At 43.0% G+C, this 17,249-nt stretch overlaps 1 protein-coding gene across 13 annotated transcripts in view; it reads left to right on the forward strand.

Annotated features, from left to right (window-relative positions):
- PBRM1 (polybromo 1) overlaps positions 1–17,044 on the forward strand; it is a 156,545-nt gene extending 139,501 nt beyond the window's left edge. For 8 of the 13 annotated variants that reach the window (XM_077452205.1, XM_077452209.1, XM_077452212.1 and 5 more), the window contains 4 exons: positions 962–1,120; positions 8,643–8,713; positions 11,981–12,197; positions 16,519–17,044. In XM_077452205.1, coding sequence (XP_077308331.1) covers positions 962–1,120; positions 8,643–8,713; positions 11,981–12,197; positions 16,519–16,691 — 620 coding nt within the window. In that variant the 3' untranslated portion in view covers positions 16,692–17,044. Of the gene's footprint in view, positions 1–961; positions 1,121–8,642; positions 8,714–11,376; positions 11,458–11,980; positions 12,198–16,518 lie in introns of all 13 variants that reach the window. The other 5 variants (XM_077452210.1, XM_077452211.1, XM_077452216.1 and 2 more) reach the window with 2 other exon arrangements.
- Positions 17,045–17,249: the final 205 nt, after the last annotated feature.

A 17,249-nucleotide genomic window follows, 5' to 3' on the forward strand; every position in this document is an offset into this window, starting at 1 on the left:
CTTATCAGAAATGCCTGTTGCTAGGCACTTTATCCTAATCTTCCTCTTCCTCCTCCGCGGAGATCTTCCGTCTTCTGTCTTCGTCGCGGCGTCTTCTGGGTAATGGGTCGCGCTGTGTTCTGGGAACTGTGTGTTCCAGAACACAGCGCGTCCCATTCAGAAAGCGCTGCGGGACTCGCGCATGCGCAGTAGTTCCGGGACTCGCGCATGCGCAGTAGGAAACGGGCAGTGAAGCCGTAAGGCTCCGCTGCCTGTTTCCCTTACAGGGAATGGCGGCGCCGGGACCCGAGAGCCGAGGGACGGCTCGGCCTCGGGCGGCCGACATCGTGGGCGCCCGACATCGCGGGCGCCCTGGACAGGTAAGTGATTTTATTAAGTCAGCAGCTGCAGTGTTTGCAGCTGCTGACTTTTTTTTTTTTTTTAAACTGGCCCTCCTCTTTAAATACTTAGACCAGCCCGTCTAGCACTAACGCCCATGCCACGGTCAAAGTCACCTAAATCCCCTTTCTTCCCCATTCTGATACTCAGTTGGAACTTCAGCAAGTCTACTTCACCACATCTAGATGCCTAAGTGCATTAAGTTGCTTCAATGTGGTTGGCTGATTAGCAATTTCTTTTAACAAAGCAATTGAACAGGTGTACCTAATAAAGTGGCCAGTGAGTGTACATTTTTCTGACATGTAGGATATTCGTGTATTGTGTTACACAATCCATATTAACAGACAATATGTTCCTTACTGTAAATTTTTCTGCATCTTAAAATTTTTTGAAAAGTCATGGGTGTTCTAAATTCTATGGATTCAGGATATACCAATTAACATGACATTTTATTTTTAGTTTTGTTTAATCACTAATTCATTGTTTTATTTACACCATTAATATCACATAACTAACTGTAGTTTGTCATAGTAGTGCATGTTTATATTAATTGCATGTTATTGATGCATGTTTGTTCTTCAAGGCATGATAGGGGGCTACCCACCTGGTCTGCCACCCATGCAAGGCCCAATTGATGGTATTGTTAGTATGGGCAGCATGCAGCCTCATCTCCATGGGGTGGTGCCACCCCCTCACCTTCCTCCACACGGTATACCAGGCTTTCCAGGCTTTCAAGTGCAGGGTAAGAATATCCTAACCTCATCATTCCATGTCATCTCTCACCGGGGTCTTGTATATGTATGTAACTGTTCTGCTAATGTTTTAATTTTGTTCATAACCTACAGTATATTTTTTATTTTTAGGCATTTTGCACCTGGAAGCATATTGCTTGAATGCTAAGCCAGTTAGGAGCTCTTTGATGTCAGTTTTTTGTTGCTAAAGTTATTCCCTTGTAGGCTATTTTGGTGATACCATTGTAACCAGAAGCGAGAGGAAGTCTACCTATTGAAGCAGCCCATAGATAATAAAAAAAAAAACTGTCCCGATTCCCCCATCCACACATTCAACTTGGATGGGGTAATCATTCTCATTGCACGTTTGTGTTCTGACAGCAGGGAGAATTCCTTGCCATCAGAGTACACTGATCAGCACTTCCAGCTGTAGCCTGCAACGATGATTGAGCGACAGGTTGGTTGTACAGAAATCGATTGGTGGAACATTGTGCAACCACCCATACATGGATCCCCTGCTGAACTGGCAACATTTCGATCCATGTATGGCGGCAGTAATAAAACCCTGACATTGCCTCCTGTTCTACCCGCTCGTTTCAAAACTATAATGAAATATTTGGCTGGAGTTGGAGCAGCAGACTTCTCTGGTGGTTTTTCTCCTTAGGTCAGAATCTACTCCTGCTCAGGCCACACATTTGAAGACTTGAATAGTGCCAGCTCTCCCTACACTTGAATCATGGCATATTTATGGTGTGTCTAGTGTTTGAGTATGGGCCCCATGCAAATCTTTTGGTATCGTGCAAACAGGCCAGTGTCGGAAAAGACTTTAGTCCAAAGCGTTTTTTGACTGGCTTTGTGAGCGTTTGAGGTGTCTGTTGGGAGCACAATAAATAAGCCATTCCAGATGATGATAAAAAATGATTATGTAAAAACACGAAAAAAGGATTCCTGAGAAATGAAGGCTTGCGGTGGTTAATCTAAAAAAAATTTTTTTTAAATAAAACTATCCTGTGTGTTATGTTAATTGAATGTCTTAGAAAGTTATTAGGTAAAATAACACACACAATATAAATAACTTTTATGCCTTAAAGTGATTGTAAAGTCTTAAGCTTTTTCACCTTAATGCATTTTATTAATTGCTGAGCCATATCTGATCCATCGATGTGCAAAACCCCAGCAGGTCCAGCCGCTGTCTCTCTCCTCATTGGACAAATTGATAGCAGTGGGAGCCATTGGTTCCCACTGCTGTCAATCAAATCCAGTGACACGGGGAGCAGGGCCAAGTCCCGCTGTCTGTGTCAGTGGACACAGCAGCAGAACTGTGGAGTAACCCCACATGAGTGCCCCATGGAAAGCGGCTCTCCGTGGGGGCACCCGATGAAGGGGAGGAGTGCTGGCGGGGCACCCCAGAAGAGGAGGATCTTCTGAAGGGTTTTGCACAGAGCAGGCAAGTATAACATGTTTGTTAGGGAAAAAAACAAAACTTTACAACCCCTTTTAATGCATTACCATTGTATGTAACCATGTTTATTAATTAAACCTGTGGCATTTGAGTATAGAGGTACAGGCTAGGCAGGTTATGCAGATGGTGTTAATATACCAAAACATCGGTAAAATGTTTACAGTCAAGTGAGCTCTAATCTGTGTATATATTTAAATACATTCATTTTCTCTGGCATTAGAGTTTACTATTTAGGTCCAATTTTGTAGACATTACTACTGTGTTTGAGTTTAGGGCTACATCATACACAACATAAAGTGTGAAATGCACATAGTAGTGTTTAAAAACCGCTTTCGGGTTTACACAAAATTACAGACATAGCTGTCTCCTTGTGTCCACTAAAGGCTTTTTTTTTTTGTTGGTAAAATATAAAGATGTTATACTTACCTGCTTTGTGCAATGATATTGCACAGAAAAGTCCCTTACCTCCTCTGCCCTTCCCCCACTGGTACTGTTTCCTCTTTAGATGCCTCCTTAGCAAGCCGGGTGCTAAGGAGACACCGGTGGCCCTATGCACACAGTGCCAGCAACCCAAGCCCCGCTCTGTGCTCACAGGAGTTTGAGTAATCGCAGCAGGAGAGGTTTTAGTTGCTCTGCGAAGCCCTCCTGCATTGAAACTTTCTTTTCTGCCTTGCTGAAAAAAAAGTGTCAGACACGCGTACTTGGACAGTTTTTTGTGTCTGTCTCGTTTACTTCTGCCAATACCAGTTTAGACTATCCCCTTACAAAACGCTTTTAGCAGGTTGCAGGTTTAGTCAGAATACTATAAACAGTAAATTCTTCCTGAAATGACTGCCTTATTTTAGGCATTTGTAGATGTTAAAGAAGTACTTCAGCCAACAGCTTTGGATCGAATGGGGTTACGGCCAAAGCCTTGGTATCTTTGTTAGAACAAGCTTTGCTCAGATCTAGTTGATAATTAAATCTGCCAGCATAGCAAAAACAGGGTTAATTATGGTAAACATTACTCCCCGCCCCCTCCTAAATATTACATTACGATTTTTAAACAGGTAAAAAGGTGAGCAGCCATTTTGTTTTACATTATGCCATCTAAATGCTAACCTGTAATACACTTTAAAAGCTCTGTCCAATTTTTATTTCTCATTAATGTCTGTGTCCCTGTTGGGTATTTTTACCCTCACTGTCTGCACTAGTAACCGAAAGTGAAAAGCAATGTCAAATGTTTACCCCTATCGCTAAATTAATAAAGAAAGTTAAGGCACCTGTTAGCGATTGCTGTCAAGGAAGTAGTGTCCTTCTCAGTTCCTCTCATGACTACAGAACAGGAAATGAAGGAAAAGGTTCCAAATGGGGGCAATTGCAGCAATAACTACTTACCAAGTTCAACCCACCGCTAATTTATTGTGAATATTGTTTATATTAGACTGATGCATGGCCATACTGCAAAGATCAGAAAGACCTCATCACCAGGATAGGAAGATCAGCAGGAAGTTGAGCCTACATATATTGATTTAATAATAATAAAAGTATTCTTTAAAATATTTTTTGTCCCAAATAATTGCAGAAATGGCTACTACAATTATACACTGCATCGTGTGTCCTCTCCGTGATTCATTTTAAAATCTGCACATCTCTTAATATAATACAGGCAGTTGGTATTCAGCTCACTGTGAATGTTACATTTCTGCTTGTAAAAGATGATATTTTAGTGCTTGCTTGTAGGATATTCAGACTGATCTGTGTACAGCACCAATGCTTATTTACTTCTACCCTAAAACTAATAAAGGGTAACATGTTTCAAGTGCTTTAAATGTAAATAAGTAGGATAGATGTAGTTTGTAAATTAGACAAACCTCATAAAATCCTAAATTAGATTTGGGTTCTCCAGACTGCACCTGCAATCTTTATATGTCAGAGATTCGTCCCTTACATGTCACCATGTCAAAGGAAATGGGGACTACTGGAAGTTTTAAGCATTTTAACTGGAGGATTAGTAGATGGACAATGCAAACCAGCAGACATTCGGCTCATGTGTACGGCAGCTGGTAGAAGGGGCATGACCGAAAAAGGTCTGCTGATAGGCCTATGGCTGAGAGCGCTGACTGGTGTTATGGCCGGGGGGGTTGGGTTGGGTCCCTCTATCCGAACACAATAGCGTGCAGCCTGCTGGGTTGAGCGAAAAAAAAAAAAACTAATAGTGTGTACTAGGCTTTAAGCTGGCCAAACATAATACAATTTTTTTACTCAATTTCCTTTAGATTTTCCTTCAACTGTATAGGGCAAGGGCCTACCTGATTTGCGTACAAATTGAAAGTGTTTGATTTCATATTATATGGTTTTGGCAAATCATAAGAAAAATTGTATAGTGTATGGCAGCCCTCAAAGTTTTCACTCGCATGCATTTGGTAAGTGCAAAATGATTGAGGGCGAGCGTGGGCTGCCTTGGAGAGAGAGGGGGGCGAGCACCGCCGGCAGGCGGGGTTGAATGGGAGCCTTTCTCGCCCAGAGGAAGAGAGAGGGGAGGAAGAGGAGAGCCGGGGAATCATCACAGAGTGGGGATTGCCTGCTGTAACTGCTTTCATTTGCATTTCCGGACGCTCACCGTCACGCACAGTCCCATGGCAGCTCCTTGCCTTTCTCATTTGATAGACAGAACACCGGTCCAATGCTGGGACGTGTGACGTCTTTCAAATGAGCTGGGTCAGGAGGCAGGACTGTGTGTGAGGGTGAGCGTCCAGAAATACAAATGGAAGCTTTTACAGCAGGCAATCCCCATTCTGTGGTGATCCGGCAGCTCTCCTCTTCCTCTGCATTGATGGGCCCAGGTTATGCTGCATTGATGGGCACTGATGAGGCTGCATTGATGAGCACTGACAGTGGCGGCGTTTAGGCGGTGGGGATCGGGGCATCGCCAGACATCAGGCTTCGGTGGGCATTGGGTAGAAGCTCCTATGTCTTCTCTTCCTTCCTTCCTCCTCGCTTCTGCCATGCGTCTCCTCCCCTCCTCATAGGCATTCAATAGGATCGCCTGTCCTTTCAGCCAATCGGATGACGGGTATCGGACCCACTTCCTGATTGGCTGGGAGGAGGATCAGTGTTGCAACAGCCAATATTCATTCGCTATTGTAACACCTGGGTGGGCTCGTAGCGCAATGCTCTGCGCCACAAGCACATCCTATTTTGAAGCCTATTAGAGCCTCTGGGGGTGCTTAAAAAAAAAACACCCTTGCCGCTGTAATTCAGGTGAACGGTGTCCTGAAAGGGACTGGACACATGAATCGGGGGTGGCGATGGATAGACCATAGCATCACTAGAAGGTGGAGGGAGTGGTGGCCGTGGATAGAGGGGGCGGCGCTCGGGCACCCCTAATGGACGGGCCGCCACTGGACACTGGGGAGGCTGTATTGATGGGCACTGGGGAGGCTGTATTGATGGGCACTGGGGAGGCTGTATTGATGGGCACTGGTGAGGCTGCACCGGTGAGGCTGCACTGATGGACACTGGTGAGGATGCACTGATGGACACTGATAAAGTTGTTGTTAATATTTATTTTGTAACTTAATTCTGCATAAAACATTTAGTGTAATTTCATGAGATAATTTATGAGGGCATGTTTAGGGGCAGGGCAGGGTAGGGGTTGGGTGGGGCAACTGGTGGCGAGTAACCCTTAAGGCCTGGCTAGTAGCTCAGGACTTGAAATGTTGAGCCCTGGTATGGCCAGCATACCAGGATTAAAGTTGTTAAACCCTCCTTTCCCTTAAATGCCACCTCTCCGAATGTTCTTCTACAGCCCACAAAGCTGCTTTGTTTACATGCTAGGATTATTACTCCCGTTGTACTTTTGGGCTGCTCGGGTGTAAGCACCTGAGTGTTTGTCAGACAAAGACAGCATGTAAACAAAGCAGCTTTGCAGAATTTAGAAGAAAGACAACATGATGGGAGGTAGCTTTTAAAGTGTTTGTAAAGGTATAATAATAATTAAAAAAAAATGTCATACCTGCTCTGTGCAGTGGTTTTGCAAAGAGCAGTCAAAATCAATATACTAGTACGCTGCCAATCTAAATAAATTTGCACAGAGCAGCCCCAATCCTCCTCTTCTTGGGTCCCCCACAGGCACCCCTGGCTCCTCACCCCTGCCGAGTGCCCTCATAGCAAGCCGCTTGCTATAGGGGCACTCATGTAGGCTTGTTCTCAAGCCTTGCTCTTGTGTTTCCATTGACACACAGTGTGGTTGGGCCCCGCCCCCTGCTCGCTCCTAGCTAGCTGTGATTGAAAGCAACCTGAGCCATTGTCTCAGCCTGTGAGAAGAAAGAGAGCAGCAATGCTGCTCTTATGCAGAGTGCTGGATTGACATTTGGCCCAGGTAAGTATATGGGGAGCTACATGCAGACGTTTTTTTACATCTGCCTTTTGAACCACTTAAGAGCAAAGGAGGATTTAACAGCTTTAACCCTGGTCTGCTTTCGTGCTCCGTGTTGGGCTCTAAAGTATGGTTAAAATAAACTACCTCGTGTTAAAGTTTAGGAAAGTGGTTCTGTTGTGTTTTATAATAATGTGTAATGTTAGGGCTCATTCACACATGCCACGCTTTGGTATCGCTCTTCAGAGAGAATTTGACAGGCAGTGAGAAGGCATTGTCTTACCGCCTCACTGCCTGCTTTTACCACTTGAATCCTGAACTAGTGCACTGCAACTATATGCTTTACACGCAGTTGCATTCTTTTGAATTTGGGTCAGGTTCAGCAGATGCTACTCTTGCTGAAAAGCGATGTAGGTATAATTCTGGTCATGAAGAAGCGCACCGTGCAAGTGGCATGTGTACACCCCCTGGCTGCTGCCTCTACAGTAAAAAGGGGCAGCAGTTGAGGAGCACCACCTTGTGAACAAATCCTCAGTGTCTTGAACATTTTGCAAAAAGTGCAGGCATACTATGCGTTAAGTCCAATTAGGTGCATGTCACCTCTGGGACTTATCTCTATTACTTTGTGGAGTGTAATAAACCTGTCACGTATGTGGACACACTTTGGCTGTGAGAGGAGAGAATCGCACAGAGCAGCTATGTCCGCCCCTCCCCTCTTCTACCCAGTCACAGAAGCATTTGTATTTTGGGAATGAGTCGGGCATAAGGAGGGAAGGGGCAGGCATAGCAGTTTCAGCAACTCTGGCCTTGAAGAAACCCAGACCACAGCTAGCAGAGCAAAATACACCTGTCATATGTGAATAATGGAGATAAGTCTAGGAGGCAGCAGGCACCTCATTAGCCTTAACTCATGGTATGCCTGCAGTTTTTACAAAGTAGTTGAATTCCTGGTATTCAGCTGTAGGCCCAGTTCACACTGGTGTGACATACGCTCAGACTTTGGGAGCACATGTCGCATGATGTGTACAAATCAATGGTCCCCTATGAGAGCCGCCTTAACTGGTCAGACTTTAGAAAAGATTTCTCCACTACTTTGGTCCGTTTTCAGCCCATTCAATATCATTGAAGTCGGATCAAAGTTGGATCTTCGTCCTAATCATCTGACTTGTGACATCAGACATGGTGATTACAGCAGCAGTAAAAGGAATTTGTCACACTGGAATTGTTTTAATTGGTCAAGGACAAGTTGGACTATCTCAAATTCGAACCAAAATCGTATCCTGTTCATTCAGGGCAAAGTAAGATGACACTAAAACAGTCATATTGAACCAGTGTAAACCCAGCCTGAAAAAAAAAAAAAAACTATCAAATCAGCGACACTAGGGATCATTTTACCAAGAATTCTGACACATAATGTATTGGGGCTTTGTGTTATATGTTTCTCAGCTTGTCTCTAGGTGCTCCATGGTTCAGCCATTTGCTCACAAGGCTTTATCCAACTGGGTACCCAAGTAGAACTTTATTGCAGTCATAGCACAGCAGAAAGTTACACTGTTTTCAAATAGAAAAAACAAATAGCCTTGAGTGGCTTAACACTTCTGATAAAGTTATTTTGTTGCTGCAGTATTTGTTGCAGTATATTTCAGGTTGAAAACATGTTAAGGTTAAAAAATATATGATGTATTGTTAATGCTTTTGGCCTTTATTTTAGGAGTAATGGCACAAGGAGTATCTTCAATGGCTGGAACGCCTGCAACTGGAAATAATCCATACAATCAGCAGGTAAGTAGTTGAACTGTAAGTTTTAATTGTACCTCTGTTATAGCAAGTACTGTCGATATGCCAAAAGAATAAGATTTGCTCCAAAGGACTGAGAGAAAAAAAGGGGGGAGGTGGGGAGCACCAGGAAAAGTGTGGTATGAGTAGAAAAAAAGGTTGTCGGCTAGTACAGAACAATAAATCACACCTGGAAGGTTGCCTGAGAAGCCCGACTGGGAATCATGCAACCTCTAGCTTTAGCATGCGGAGAATATTGCATTCAATGCTTGTTCAGGTTCTGCTGAGGTTCTGTTGAGGTATCCTGTTCTGAGGGCAGTGAGATCACAGTGCGTGTGAAGGTGAAAGGAGCTTTAACTCTGAAAATGGGTAGTGGGGTTATGCAGTGTATACATAAACAAATGTGTAGCACTATGCCTTTAAGAATAGTGAATATATAATACACATGCAATGCAAACAAACTCATATTCACATATTATGAAATATTATGTAAAAGTCTTCTAAAATTTATATAATCTGTAATGATGACTTCTTGTGACTACATAAGTTCTCCAACACTTGTTCCTGCTTTTCCGAAGACATTTCTGACGAAACATGCATAGGGTGAGGTACGCTATCTGATGTCAGTGTGCATGGCGCTGTATGGTGGAATGTCATGAGCTCTATTTATTTTGCTGCTTTGTGAAAGCATTAGGTTTATTAATTCGTTTTACGGGTTACGCTATGTATGGTCTTTTTCTTTAATGAGATGCATATATCATGAGCGTTCCTGGAAGTGAATAACCTGGGGCTGTTGGATTGACACCCTTGCCTGCTACCATCTGCTTAATATTATGAAAGAGTGCTTGTGACCGCGATAATAAGGGGTCTCTGGAGTTGGCAAAAGGGCACATTTTAATGGATGGTGGTAGCAGTAAAAAAGTGGCCCAGGTGGTGATTCACTGGAGAACTTAAGTGGTCACAACAAGTCATTATTGCATATTACAATAAAACCTTGGATTGCAAGCATAATTAGTTCTGGAAACGTTCATGTAATCCAATGTCCTCGTATATCAAAATTTCCCCATAAGAAATTATGGAAACCCAGAAGATTCCTTCTACGACCATTTATTCATATAAAAATTGATACAGCAATACAAAATACAGTATAAAGTGTACTGTAAAAAATTAAACAAATTAAGCTTCTCTTCAGGAGCTGCAGTGTATAAAAGAGAGGGGAGAAGATTCACACTGCCAGGCAACTTTAGGGAATGCCTGGTTAATCTTCCTGTAATGTCTGATCCATATTACATCAATTAAGATAAGGATCTGACTTGGAGGCAACTTCCATTAAAGCCTATGGGCACAAGTCGGATAGAAGTGGCCTTGAAGTAGTACAGGAAACTTTTCTAAAGTCGGAGCGACTTCAGTAGTGCTAATTAAGACACCTCTCGTTGACCAACGTGGGATTTCACATGTCACACGACTTAGTCTCACAAGTTGGATACCAAGTCATGGCAGTGTGAACCGAGCACCCTATACTCAGTTGTGATGTGATGCTACTCATATCGCAAGACATCACTCGTTTATCAAGTTAAAATTTATTTAAAAAATTGGCTTGTCTTGTAAAAACACTCACAGGCTAAGTTACTTGCAATCCAAGGTTTTATTGTATATATGTTTAGTGGACTTATACAATTAGTTTGGTGTACTCAAGTTCATAATGAGTTTGTGTTTGGCCTTTGCCCTTGAGTTTGTTTGCATTACATTCATTATTGCATGTGTATTCACTATTCTTAAAGGGAATATAAATAAAGGGAAATTCTGGAGTTTTCTGTGAATGGGCAAGGGGAAAGAAAAGACAGACACACTACAGTATTGCTTCAGCTCTCATAGCCACATTGGGCCAGAAGTATAGGAAAAGCTATACTGGCCTGAATTCAAGTGCAAACATTAAAGATATGACGGCAATACTTAAGGTGACACGGAGGCAAAATAGGGGATAGGGTAAAATCTTTTAGAAATAGTGGGGGGGGGGATTCTAGTCTTGATGTCATCACCACAACTGAGGTCACAACTAGGAGATTAGCTCTCTACTTTGGTCCAGTAATGCCTAACATTTCACACTCCAAGGGTCAACAGGACACAAAATGTGAGTGCAAAAAAATGGCTGGAGTACGACATAATCATGTTTACATTTTTAGGGCTCCATGCTATGAATTCATGTCTAGGAAATTCTCTTGCCATTTTGTAGTTTACATTACAATTAAATGTTGGCTGTTTGTATAATAGTAGAATAGTATATATAACAGGGGTGCCCAACCTTTTGAAGAGCGAGGGCCACTTTAGCGACTTGGTAACCCGTTGCGGGCCACAATGAGCGGAGTGGGCGGATGACAGGTCTGTGTCAATTTTGCATATGCAGAGCAGACACTGGCACAGACCGCTCTACTCTACTTCTGTTTTTTTAAGCATATCGGATTGGAGATAGGCGGGTGTAAACAAACACAAGTCCGTTTACATCTTCCGCTCTATAGAGGTGAATAGACAGTTTGTTTGGGTCCGCATGAAAAACGGACAGGTGGACCCGATCGGACCGATCGTGTGAAAGGGGCCTGAGGCTGTTTTCACACTGATGCACTGGGATTTACCTGCACCTCAACTGACCTTAATCTTCACTTCTTCCTCAGGATTCCTGCAGGTCTCGTTCGCTGCTGCTGTTCCCCAGGCGGGTATGGCTGGCGGCTGATGTTGGCTGTCCTCCAGGGCAGGTATTGCTGGTGGGTACTGAGGGCTGTTCTCCAGGGCTGGTACTGCTGGCTGGTATTGCCGGCTGGTACTGGGGGTGGGTACTACTGGGGGTATCCCTGGTGGCTTCTGTCCCAGAGCGCGGGTTCCCGACCCGCCATCCCCGAGCATCAGTGTGACAGGAGACGGCACTAGAGGAAGCATGCGGCTGCAGTAGAAAGCAGAGCCAATGCTCCCTTTATCGCCAGGAGCTGTCACAGGCGGAGCATATTTGGTATCGCTCTGCCTGTGATAGGAGCAGGCGCTATACAGGAAGCATCTGCTTTGTTTTCTCTAGCGCCAGCTCCATTCTTCACGCTTATGCTCGGGGATGGCAGGTCAGGAACCTGCGATCTGGGTTTGCCGACCCGCCATCCAAGAGCAGGAGGTGGCGGGCCAGTGGTTGGGCACCCCTGATGTATAATATAAAGTTTCCGTAATACCAGCTTGAACAACAATAAAGCATCTGATAATGAAGCAGACTTATATTTTGTGTTTGGTTTTTAGATGGGAATGCTTGTTCCTGCTGGACAGCAGGCCCCGCCTCCATATCCTGGTCAGAATCAAGTTAGTCAGCCAGCTGTACAACAGCCTTCAACCCCTGTGTTTGTGGCACCACCACCCAGGACTCAAAAGTTACTCCATTCAGAAGCATACTTGAAATACATAGAAGGATTAACGGCTGAATCCAACTGCATCAGCAAATGGGACCAGACACTGTCAGGTAAAAGCTAAATAACACTAGCAGCTTAGTGGTGCTTTATAGTATTAATTTTCCACAGATTGCTGTCCGGTGTCTGCTGTGAGGGTTTTTTGGGGTTTTTTTTTTTTCATGGCCCCCAGTTTAAGCCTGCAGCGATGCAGGTGATTTGTCATAGATTTTTAGCATCTGATAATTAGATTACACAAGAAGTCACTCTGAACAGACTTGTTAATCTGGGTGCAGTGGTTTTGATATTGGTATTAGTAGTTCAATAATCCTTGGTGCTGCTGCTTAACTTGTCATCCCTAACATGTACATATGAGTTGCTAATGTAACATTGCATGTAATGTTTCACCTTCATTTAGATATATAAAAGTAAGATTTTATTGTTTTAAAATTTCCACCAAATCTGCTCAGAATCGGCACTCTGTTTCTCATCTGCCACCCAGGATCACCGTAGGATCAAACGTCCCAGCCGGAGCTCTGTCCTCCCGCTGCTCACATGCCACTTGCAAAAACGCAGTAAATATGTAATCTTAATTATACAGTACAGGACACAGGCTGTGAATTCAAAGACCTTCAATTATAGACTGCTACCTTTAGGGGATTGGACAGTTGCAAAGCTTTTGAACAAGCCCCATAACCCTAACCCACTCTGTGAGACCTTCGTTTTTGGCTAGTGTCCATTAGGTGATGCACCTCTTTTGCTTATGGAGAAGTTCTCAACTAGTTTATTTCTATTTTGGATTCTTCACTGCATTTGGATCGGTTTACCTTGAGAACCGTACCCCAACCCCATGCTGTGGGGCCCCTGGATCCTGCTTGGACACTCATGTTGCCACTAAGTGCAATGTATGTAGTTAGCCACAGGGTGCTATACAGGTCGAGGGCCGTGGTCCATTCCTGTGTTTCCCAGACCCTGAAGATCCCTCAGGGGATATGCCCACCTAGATGGGCAAAGCCTGGATACAAATAAGGACCACCGACGTGGAAAGGTAAGACAGGTTCCTACTTGCTGTAAGTCTACAGTATCCTAATTATTTTCAGTACACTTATTTCCATCTCCCACATAATATTCGTCAAACTGCTTCTCTTGCACCACAGCAGGACCCTATTTTAACACTGGTCTCTGCATCTGATTCTAACTAACTATCTCAAGCATGTACCAAGCAGCCTATCTGACAAGGCAAATTTCTAAGAGAGTTAATGGCTTTAATACAGCCATCCCAGTTCAAAGATCAAAAGTACCAAGCTTCTACCCCATCCCTGTGTTATCTATCTGGGTTAGAAGTGAGTTTACCTGCTCTAGAATCAGTAGATGCAGAGGAGATTGAATAGGACTTAGAGTCAGTGCTAGAGCACTGTACACCTAACCTTAGCTTCATGCAAATTAATACCAACATAGACATGCTCACTTTTGCTCTCCGCAAAAGCCTCTGTATAATTACACTTGAATTATTACACAACACAAGCAGATTGGGCACTAAAAGACTGTCTCCCCAGCATAGTATCATGATGACAGCTGAAGCACAAGAGTTGGTATGGTGCACAAAAAAAGCAGGGCAGCCACAAAGTGTCCCCAGGGTTGATAGGGAAAAAAATGTATACACAACCAAACCACCGGCAAGCGCTCATGCTACAATGCACCAGAATGTGAACTGTCCATGGGCCATATGTGTGTGCTAATTATCGTGATGATTGGAAGACCAGAGCCAAGTAACATAAGTAGCCGGAAGTCAGATAAAACGCAGTTTATTCCAACAATGATGAGGGCAAACCTGCATATACCGGGAGATCTGGATGGAAAGTAAGATCCTGTATGAGAAAGCCAACCTTCGTGTCCAAACAGCAGGGAAGCACAGGTCACGGGAAACAGCGTGGCTGGAATACAGGGATCAGCTGATCCACCAACAGGAAGCTGAACAAACAGGAAGTGAAGTCATTTGCAAGGACTTCATGTTTCTGGTCACGCCCCTTTATCAAATCCTGGCTTGGCAACTGACAGAGGCATTATAATAGGCATGTTAATAAAAGGCTTTTTTTTAAAAGCATGTACCCCCTCTACTGGAACGCTGGTTCTGACAACCGGTGGGATTCAACATACAAACAAGCAATGATGATCAAAAAAACATTATATACAATTATATATGGTTTTGTTGTGTATAATAACACTTGAGTCTCCTCCGTCTCACCATTCCCCATTTATGAACAAAAAGAATAGAGAATTTATGACAAATGAATTACTCCTGAAAAAGATTTTACCTCCTCTGAGAATCATTGCCGCTCTACATCCATTGGGAAAGTAGTGGTAGTAAACTTAGTCTTTAGGCTGGTTTCACACGGTTGATCTGATCAGGTCCGCCTGTCAGTTTTTTAAGGCCGACCTGATGGGACCATCCATTGTTGTGGTGTTTTTTTTTTTCTTATTGTGACAGCTAGTGGGGAGTGAGAACCAACCCGCTAGTGTCACAGAGGAAATCAGGGAGGTGTGTGGGCCGGTCCATTCGTAAAATGTTACACCCTGATTACGGGTATAATGTATTACGAAAGGTGACTTTATCCTTTAAACAAACCACTTACTGTGCCTACAGAATATATTGCTTCACTTAAGGATTCTGCAAACAGAAAGATGTTCTTAAAGGCTTTCTTTGCTTTTGCAGGCAGAGCTCTTGCAACCAGTTATTGCTGCAGTCTCTGTCAAAATGCATCTAATTGGACTAGGGCAATGAAGAATCAACGTGATCCTGCATTCCAGGACCAAGTTCTAGTGGATCACTTACATACTCAGAATTTCCGCTCTGCTTTTCTGTGTTGATGTAGAACAAGTCATGACATAGTTTCCGGAATGTCTTTTATCTCTGTCCATATGTGTGCAGAAGCTTATGGCTAAAAGCTTGGGCAGCTGAAGCTGTCTGTCAAAGGCACCTCATTGTATGCCGTTGTGAAGGACTAGGTTCATTTGTTGATCCACTTGACAAGTTCATTAAAGGTTAAGTCCAGCTTGAGCTTTTTTGGTTGGGATTCTCTTGCCTACTGCAATTCGTTTTACACTCCTGTGACCCATTTTCAGCGGAGAGCCGCCTGGATCTGCCAGCTGCCTTGACTGATGGAAATCTCCAGTGAGCCGCTGAGATGGCCACTCCCCACAGCTCAGCGCTCCAATGAGCATGGAGGAACAGAGCAGGAGTGATGTTGACTGACAGTCAACATCGCTCTGCTCGGGGAGGGGAGAGAACCAAACCATCGGCGGTGTTCAGTGGCTCAGTTCTCAGTGCAGAGACACCGGGGAACAGCTGCAGCATCTGTCTGATGCTGCATCCACCTAGGTAAGTATAAATAGGCAAAAAAGACAAATCCATACTTCTCTTTTAAGGAAGTCAAAGGCACTTCTCCCATAATGAAAGGCTCCAAAACCCCCCTCTTCAAGAGTTTCTACATTATTACTATTATTATTCAGTATTTATTAAGCGCCAACGTTTTGCACAGGGCATTACACCATGAGAGCTGACAGTACAGTTACAATACAATTCAATACAGGAGGAATGAGAGAGCCCTGCTAAGTAGAGCTTATTACATCTGAATGAACAGCACCCCATCACTCTCGCTAGGCTTCGCACTACGGATTGTGGAAGGGAGTTCCACATCCTTACCGTTCTGGCAGTAAAGAACCCCTTACTCAGTTTTAAGGTTAAATCGCTTCTCCTACAATGTCATTTAGTGGCCATGTGTTGTCTTAAGCTTCCTGAAACTTAATAGTTTTTTACCTATGCTAGAATCCCCATTGAGGGATTTGTATATCGCTATCACATCTCCTCTCAAGCATCTCTTCTCCAGGAAGAATATGTTTTAATGCCTGTAGTTGTTCATCATAACTGAGGTCCTCCAGCCCACATATTTTTGTTGCCATTTTCTGGACTCTCCAGTTCCAGCACTTCCTGAGGACTAGTGACTTGGACAGCATACCTAAAATGTTTATCATTAAAAATAAATACAAAATATATATATATATATATATATATATATATATATATCTCACACACACATTAAAATTTACCCAGAATTTTCCCTTTAAGAATGACGACACACTTACATCAACATCGCATAGTTACAATTTTGTACCTGATGCAACCCAATTAAGTTTTGTACGTGTGTAATTTATAATTTATACAAGAAGGGTCAAATTCTGCTCTTCTATGTAAACAATAGCTTACAGGGGATTGCAAGAAGGAGAAACCCGAGGGTAGACTAAACCTGTGCTTTTTGCAGAAAGTACATATAAAACCTATAAACTGAATACATGAATATATAATGAATAATACTGATTTAATTTTATATTTTTTAGCTCGGAGACGAGACATCCACTTGTCGAAAGAACAGGAGAGCCGGCTTCCTACCTACTGGCTGAAGAGCAAAGGGGCCCACACAACTATGGCCAATGCATTATGGCGTCTCAGAGACCTCATGCTTAGAGACACCTTAAACATCCGACAGGCATACAGCATTGAAAATGTCTAAGCTGTTGCCATTGTTTTCATAGCAGAATACTGAATTTTGTGGAACAATCAATGTTTTTAGTGACTGAAAAGCCAGGCCTATATTTTTTATTCACATTTCTGTACATTGTAAGACCATTTTGATATAAGGACATTTTTAATGAGCTTATTTTGACTTTCTTTTTCATTTGTTTTTGTTATGTATTTAGTTGATGTCAAATACATTTTTACATCTCTTTAGTCATGTTTTTGGGATTTAATGTCAAGGATACACTTTGGAATGTGGTGTGACATGTACATTGTTTTTTTATTGATGTTGTAGAATATGCCGTGTCACACTGCCATTATTTTAAATTAAATGTCTTTGTCACTATATTCTGGCCCAGAACTTATCTTTATGCACCTGAGGAAATATCTTCTCAGTATTTCAAATCTCTCTGTAAAAGTTTAATTAAAAGAAGAATCAGACCCCCAACTGAAAGTGGTACATTTTTTTTAAGTGTAACTCAAGCCAAAAAAAAATATTTTTATGTTGTTTTTTTTTTTTTGGATAGCATAGGGAAGGGTTAACACCCCTGCA

The sequence above is a fragment of the Lithobates pipiens genome, unplaced genomic scaffold (genome assembly GCF_037356315.1).
Source record: "Lithobates pipiens isolate NorthernLeopardFrog02 unplaced genomic scaffold, aLitPip1_a1.2 Scaffold_23, whole genome shotgun sequence".
NCBI lineage: Eukaryota > Metazoa > Chordata > Amphibia > Anura > Ranidae > Lithobates > Lithobates pipiens.